This window comes from Megascapheus bottae, chromosome 20, assembly GCF_031878675.1.
Source record: "Megascapheus bottae isolate mThoBot1 chromosome 20, mThoBot2.hap1, whole genome shotgun sequence".
Taxonomy (NCBI): domain Eukaryota; kingdom Metazoa; phylum Chordata; class Mammalia; order Rodentia; family Geomyidae; genus Megascapheus; species Megascapheus bottae.
The window spans coordinates 32,755,678-32,763,772 of NC_143528.1; the positions used below are offsets into that span (position 1 = coordinate 32,755,678).

At 43.4% G+C, this 8,095-nt stretch overlaps 1 protein-coding gene across 1 annotated transcript; it reads left to right on the forward strand.

Moving 5' to 3' along the window:
* The first annotated feature begins 1,206 nt into the window (after nt 1-1,206).
* On the forward strand, nt 1,207-3,163 carry Tktl2 (transketolase like 2). The gene has a single exon (XM_090354236.1). The coding sequence runs from the start codon at nt 1,238-1,240 to the stop codon at nt 3,113-3,115; it is 1,878 nt and encodes a 625-aa protein (XP_090210362.1). The 5' UTR covers nt 1,207-1,237; the 3' UTR covers nt 3,116-3,163.
* Nucleotides 3,164-8,095: the final 4,932 nt, after the last annotated feature.

Genomic DNA, 8,095 nt, shown 5'->3' on the forward strand with positions numbered 1-8,095 from the left:
GAGCAGCCAGTGATTCATGCATCAAGTTCTTGCAGATGTACAGAAACACAGCAAAATGGGGCCAAGAAAAAGAGTTGTATCAGGGAAAAGTAAAATCTAGCAGCAACACTTGAGGCCTTTGCTTAGGGAGGGGACAGTTAGTGGACAGTGGCGTTCCCTAAGAAAGGTGAAGCATTAGACATTCCTCCTGCGAGTAGTTTTAAAGTTTTTTTTTCTTAGACTTGTGAGGAAATGAGTCATTTTATTAGACTTGTGAGGAAATCAGTCGCTTTTATTATTTTTAATCTAAGATTCAGAAATTTTAGTTACTCTGAGAAAGTCCCTGTTGAGAGAGTGTGGTCATAAGTTAGATTAAAAATGACTTAATGAGACTGTCTACCACACAAGTCTTTCATCAATGAAAGGCATGATCTCGCCAGTGGCTTCCTATACAACATATGTGTAAGATTTATACACGTAAGATTTAAGAACGTTAACAATATTAACCTGCCAGCAAAAAAAAAGCAGTCATACACTAAATGAAAGGACCTCCAGGATATAGAAACAAAAGCCATATAATGAATGATTGTTGTCCTTAATGAGCTCTTTTGCTGTCCCTTGGTTATCTCATATTGTTACAGTATTTCACCTTGTTATCTGATATATTGTATATATGCTTATTTGGTTATTTGAAATCTGATAGGAAAGGAGGGAAAACAAGATGAGGAGGAGGGAAATGGGGACCAAGACATGTGAAAGGGTATCAATGTTTGTGAAGTAATGCACCTTCTATCTAGTGAATATAATGTAACCCTTCTATTAATTACAATAAAAACATATGAAAAACAAAAAAAGCAGTCATATCCAGTGTACATTATATTAAAAAATGAACATCTGTATGTAACTTGAGGATAGGGACAGTGAAGGAATGGTGGAGCACAAAAGAAGGGGTGACATGGATTAAGAAGCATTGTACTCATAACCTGGCTTATGGAGTTGTAATGTCTTTATACAACTACATAGTCATAATGATAAAAATAATGATATGGCAATGTAATTCATTTAGGTGTGACAAAGAGGATGGATAAGGCTGCACAGAGCACAACCACGCATGCGTGGACCTGAGCGCGTATGCGCAGATAGGGCATCTGGTTGACCGCGGCCTAGCTTAGGAGCAGTCATCTGACTCTGCCGCGCATGCGCTCTGCCTCCTCCACGTTTCCAAGTTCTCTCCTCAGCCAACGGACAGCGCGCCGCCATGGCTACAGCCAAGGGCCCCAACCCCGATGCGGAGACCGTGCAGGTGTTGCGGGACGTGGCCAACCGCCTGCGGATCCATTCCATCAGGGCCACGTGTGCCTGGGGCTCCGGGACCCCCGCGGCGTGCTGCAGCGCGGCGGACGTGGTGTCGGTGCTCTTCTTCCACACCATGAGGTACCGACCCGCCGAGCCCCGGCACCCGGCCAACGACCGCTTCGTCCTCTCCCAGGCCCCCGCCGCGCCCCTCATCGCCGCCGCCTGGGCCGAGGCGGGTCACCGCGGAGGCGAGGAGGCCTACCCGGCGCGGAGAACCGACGGCGACGGGCAGGGCCGCCCCACGCCGCCGAGGCTGCCGCTGGCGCGCGCGGACGCGGCCCCGGGCTGGCTGGGGCCCGGGCTGGGCGCGGCGTGCGGCCTGGCCTTCGCCGGTAAGTACTTGGACCAGGCCAGCTACCGCGTGTTCTGCCTGCTGGGGGACGGCGAGGCGGCCGCCGGCTCCGTGTGGGAGGCCCTGGCCTTCGCCGCGCAGTACAATCTGGACAACCTGGTGGCCGTGTTCCACGTGGGCCTCGCGGGGCCCAGCGGCGCCGCCTCCCCGGAGCAGCGCGCGCACGCCTGCCGCCAGCGCAGCGAAGCCTTCGGCTGGAACACCTACTCGGTAGACGGCCACGACGTGGAGGAGCTGTGCCAGGCGTTCTGGCAAGCCGCCCAGGTGAAGAACAAACCCACCGCCGTCATCGCCAGGGCCTTCCAGGTCCCTGAGGGTGCCGAGGGCTGGCACGGGAAACCCGTGCCCCAGGAGAAGGCGGAGGCGGTGATCAGAGCCATCGAGAGCCGAATCAAAACAGACCTCCGGCTCACCCCGAGGCCCCCCGCGGAAGACCCGCCGCAGGTCCACGTCAACCACGTCAAGATGGCCTCGCCGCCGGCCTACAAGTTGGGTGAGAAGATAGCCACGGGGAAGGCCTCCGGCGTGGCCCTGGCGAAACTGGGCCACGCTCACAAGCGAGTTGTCGTTCTGGACAGCGACACGAAGAACTCCACCTTCTCTGAGATTTTCAAGAAGGAACATCCCGAGCGCTTTGTCGAGTGCCTCATGGCCGAGCAGAACATGGTGAGCGTGGCCCTGGGCTGTGCCGCGCGCGGACGGACCATCGCCTTCGCCAGCGCCTCGGCCGCCCTCTTCACCCGTGCGTTCGATCAGATCCGCCTGGGAGCCACCTCGGACTCGAATGTCAACCTGATCGGCTCTCACTGTGGGGTGTCCTTTGGCGAGGATGGACCTTACCAGATGGCGCTGGAGGATCTAGCCATGTTCCGAAGCATCCCCAACTGCACCATCTTCTACCCAAGCGATGCTGTCTCCACCGAGCATGCGGTGCGTCTGGCTGCCAGTACCAAGGGAATGTGTTTCATTCGGACCAGCCGGACGGAAACTGCGGTGATTTATGCCCCACACGAACATTTTGAGGTCGGGAAGGCCAAGGTCATCTACCACGGTGCCCACGACAAGATCACCGTTATTGGAGCTGGAGTGACGCTTCACGAAGCCTTGGCAGCTGCGGATGATCTGTTTCAACAAGGCATCTCGGTCCGCGTCATTGACCTGTTCACCATTAAACCTCTGGACGCTGCCACCATCATCTACAACGCAAAAGCCACAGGTGGCCGCATCATCACCGTGGAGGACCACTACCGAGAAGGCGGCCTTGGGGAAGCCGTGTGCGCCGCCGTCTCCGGGGAGCCCGACATCCAGGTGCATCGGCTGGCGGTGACAGAGCCGTCTCGAAGTGGGAAACCTGGCGAACTGCTGGATGTGTTTGGACTCAGTGCCAGACACATCATAGCAGCTGTGAAATATAATTTGATGAGTTAAAGCAGCTCATTTCTTAACTCTAAATCTGTTTGCTTTGGTCTTAAAACATTGGAGTCTCCGTATTCAGTTTATCTTTACATGTAATCATCATATTTATTTTTATAGTCGGACATATTTAAAGGCAAAGCTATTTGATACCATAATTTCTAATTCAAAAATTCAAGTTATGAATTTCCTATAATATTCTCTCTCTATAAATGGGTATATATATGTCAATCATTTTTGAATAGTTAAAGTGGGTTACAAAATTTTAAGATAAAGCTGGGCGTGGTGGCGCATGCCTATAATCCTAGCTACTTAGGAGGCTGAGATCTGAGGATCTAAGTTCAAAGCCGGTCTGGGCACAAAAAGACCTGAGACTCTTATGTCCAATTAACCTCCAGAAAACGGGAAGTGGGGCATGACTCAAGGATAGGGTGGTAGTCTTGAGCTGAAGAGCTCAGGGACAGCATCGAGGCTGAGGTTAAGCCCCATGACCCACAAAAAAAGAAAAGAATAGGAAATAAGTCACCTATCCAATACACAGTTTTCATCATTAGCTTGTGTATCATTTCTTTGCAAACTAAGAAAATGTGAATTTAATTGTAGCCTTGCTTAGCCCAGATTTTGAAGCAAGTTTAATGTTCATGTAAGTCAGTGGCATTCTACACCTGGAATGTTGACTGCAAATGCCTTGAAATGTCCTCTGCTGTTTATCTCCCCTCCACAGTCTAGGCAATGGAAATTCCTAGGATGGACCACACTGCTGATGGTGCCATTCTGTGAAGAAATAAAAGCAAAACTAGTTCAAGGTTTTGTAATGCATTCACTGCCCTGAGAAAATTCAAGACAGTGAATTTCTTTCTTTTCCTTTTATAATTTTCATGACCAGACAAAATCACCAACTTGATTATATTTAACAACACACGGCAAATAGTTCAATAAAGCAATCATAAAGAAGATATCTTACTTAGTTTCTCTTGTGTATATGTGAATTGGTTTCCCTGACAAAAATTGTAGTAAGGAGACAATTGGACTAAAATATAAAACAGAGAGAGGTAGGTCATCCAACAAGAACAACAACAAAAAAAATCTCAAAAAATTTTCAGGGCTAGAGCTAAATCACTACAATTAAACTGAAAAGAAATCCCGAAAGCAGAACCCTTACTTTTTGAGTATGTAAATGGGACACGACATCTCATGGATCAGATGACTACATGGAGAGATGTGCCTTGTCATTAGTCCATTTGACTGTTCTTATTCCCAAGTTTCATAGTTTCATTGTCATACCTTTTAATATCCAGGAGTGCACGTCCTCTGTTTCCTCTGCTTTTGATCTTTATTAATAATTTTTGGCTAATTTAGTCATTTAATTACACATCTTATGGAGTTTGACAACTTCTATGAAAGTTCAATTGCATTGTGAAGTGATCACATCAGGATTATATTCCTGTTCATCTCTTGAAGAGACCATGTGTTTTGAAAGTAATTTAGGAAGTCACACTAATGAGATTAAATCACTGAAGTGATTCCAGCAAGTTGGGTTCAAAGTCTTCAGACTGATGTAAGTGTTTCATATGGGGAAACTGAAGGTGTGCAGGCATGAACATTAAGTGAATCTCCGTCTGGATTCTCTGGTCTACATTTTGTTCCTGACATTCATCTGCTTGGGAATATCACTGATCCTTTCTAGAATTCATTTGATAATTTTCACTCTTCTACATTTCAAAGAAGGGCAAACATCTCGCCTGTCTATAATATTATCACTTACTGCTAAGTTATAATATCATCTTAGTGCCAAGCCAGGGAACATTGGAAAATACTGGGTTAGGCAAAGCCTCAAGGGAAGTCCTACAAATTACTAGCAGTAAATCATTGTGTTTCTCCTTATCTTTTAGTTTCAGTAGAAGTAAAGCGTTCATATGGAAAGTTGTTTTGCCACCATGAGTATGGTCTAAATTCAAGATATTTTGTAGATTTAGTGTTGTTATGATAAACATTTTTATTCAGCCTATTTCCCCCTCACCATTATTGTCCAGGATTGCTGTTGAGAATCCCAGGACAGCAAAATAAAGAACACTAAAAAGAAATACAAAAGATTATAGGGGCCAGGAGTTTGGCCTAGTGGTAGAGTGCTTGCCTAGCATGCACGAAGACCCGGGTTCAATTCCTTGGTACCACATACACAGAAAAAAATCCAGAAGTGGTGCTAAGGCTCAAGTGGTAGAGCTCTAGCCTTGAGAAAGTCCAAGGACAGTGTTCAGGCTCTGAGCCCAGGCCCAGGACTGGAAAAAAAAAAGATTATAGCAACTTATTCACCTGGTCTACTGGTTCTTACAAGTCTTCAAGCTTTGATTTTTCATGAGAGAATGTGCTTATGAAAATTTATCATCCTTCTCATTAAAAAGGAACCTGGTAGAAACTCTCATTCACTTGTGAGAATACTGTGAAATTATACTTTACATATAAAAGCAGAGGAAGTTAAAATTCCATGATTATTTCTGACAGCTCAGTGGATTAGTTTTCTTTGAAGCAACTTGATTAGATTGGCTTGAGACATATTTTACTTTACATATGACAAGATTTCCTTTGTATAAGATCCCCCTTGCTATCACTGATAAACTTTATTATTTATTTGTTTATTGTTGGCAGTCATATTTTATATTCCTGCCATGTGCTTATTGGATCTAGACTCACTTTATTTAGGTATATTATCAAGGCTACTGGATAACTAGAGCATTTAAGAGACAAACATTAATCTTCCTGTGTAAACCTTGTACAGGCTCAATATCTTATTTCTGATGATAATTTCTACAAATTAGATAAAAAGCTGCTCTCCTATTATCAGAAGTCTTAAGAGCAGGTGCAGGTCAAAATGTACTCTTATTTGCAATCTAGGTCAGTCTAGGGCATGGTGACCTGAGCTGTAGAGAATTTGCCTCTTTTAGTCAGAATTAATTTATTTCTTTCAGATTACTTCCAACCCTCTAATTCCATTAGTTATATTGAAATAGGATATAATAATGATATCATAAAGGCAAAAGCAAATTCATAATGTAACAGATGCTACATCCTTAAAAGTAATGACTAAGAAATTGACATAACCTTAATTTATAAGTGAAGGGTAAGTTATTTTTTTTAAACAATTGGTCTAGTTAACTGGGACCCTTTGTAGCTGGTAGAGATGGCAACTGCTGGTCTCAAGCATGGATTCGCATAGAGAACATTCGTTTCCGCTCGATTTTTTTCTAACATTAAATCTGAATTGAAGAGGAAATTACGTTCTGTCTGTCTCCCATCATTCTTATTATCATATCTGTGTAACACTTTTCTTTGTCTCATTGCTGCGGGCATTGTAATTGGAAAGAGTCAACTTGTGTGGCCATGATCTCAGTGAACCTTTATTAGCAATGAAGATATAAACAAAATTTGTGACATAATGTAGCATTTAGCTGGTGCCATGGTGTACATCTTTAATTTTAGAACTTGGAATGGTAATTAAGGAAGACTATGGGATGCTGAGACAGGAGGCCAGCCTGAGGAGCATGCTGAAATATGTCTAACACCCTCCCAAAGAAAGTGTACATTCTATAAACATACAGAACAGCACGGGTCCAGATGCCAAAGCAGTGTTATGCACTATGACAGAAAGGTTTGAAATTATTATTCTGAAATAAAAAATGACACCAAATAACAAAAGGACCTGTGTTGGAGTAGGGAAAATGAAATAAGGTGGTTAAGGTGATGATAAAAGTTTCTAAAGTTTCTATAGTAGTATAAATGTCTAAATATTGACAAGATCACCCTCCTTCCCTTCATCTTTCTCTTCTTCCTGTCTTCCTTCTTTCCCTTTCCCTTTCCATCCTCCTTTCCTTCTCTTCTTTCTCATGACTGCCTAATGGGAACTAGACTTTGTAGGCTCAAGAAATCCTTCCACCTCAGCCTCCTGGTGACTGGCGATACAGATATGCATTACGTTCAGCTTACTAAAAATACTAACACTAACTGCATGATTTAAGGGACTCAGATGAAAATTAAACCAAGGGTAGAAATCTGTCTGATCACACAGGCTGTGTGTGCATGAAGTTGATGGCAGATGTGTCCATTTGGTGACCTGTCTATGAACTACAGAAACGAGATGACTCAGAAAGTTACTTATGTGCATAGTATCAACCATCTTCACTTTTGACTCCTTTTGGCTTTGCAAATTCATTCCCTTTCTCATAAAACATAGAATATAGTTAGTTCTGCCTCCCATCTAACTTTAAGACTCCTTCTTTGGTTAGCCACGTCCAGTATTTTCGAAAACTATTTCCCAGCCATTCAGGTATTGAATGGAAGATGGAGCTTGTTCTATAATACCATCTTTATCCTGAAAGTCCACTCCTGCCTTTCACTTGCCTTTCACTGTTCTCTTTGATCTTAAGTGCACTTACCAAGCATTCACCAGACTAAGATTGACATCACTTGTTTTTTCATTAAAAAATGAAATTAGACTGGATGATAATATATTTTCCAACCATTTGGAATTGCTCTTCTTCTGGACTTGTGTCTTTCAGCATGACTATATATTGCGAAATCATAATGGAAAAGTTTTTACGCAGCAATTAATCGATATACGTGGAATAGCTTTTTGCCCTAAGGGAGCAATTGAAAGATGCATTTTATGATTAATGTTGACTTCTGTTCTTTAAAATTTAGCTAAATCATACACCAGTTGCCAGACCTTTCATGTTCACAAAGAGCTTTCTGTATCATGTTCTTTTTTATAACCACTCAATCTGTCCTCTACTTCAGAGTTTCTCTGTATATTTTTTCATTCTATCCCATAGGAAATATGTGTATTATGTTGAAGATGCCCCGTTAGATTTTAAAAAGTTTTGGTCTTTTTCTTCTTTTTCCTTTTTTTAAGATTTGGTTAGAACTATACATCATTAGCCGTGGTGCAAATCACACAGAGATATTAGATTGGAATATATGAAACTGCCATTTTTGTAGGTC

What these genes read in the sequence shown, in the direction of transcription:
- Tktl2 (XM_090354236.1), top strand. Translation starts at nt 1,238, where the DNA reads ATGGCTACAGCCAAGGGCCCCAACCCCGATGCGGAGACCGTGCAGGTG.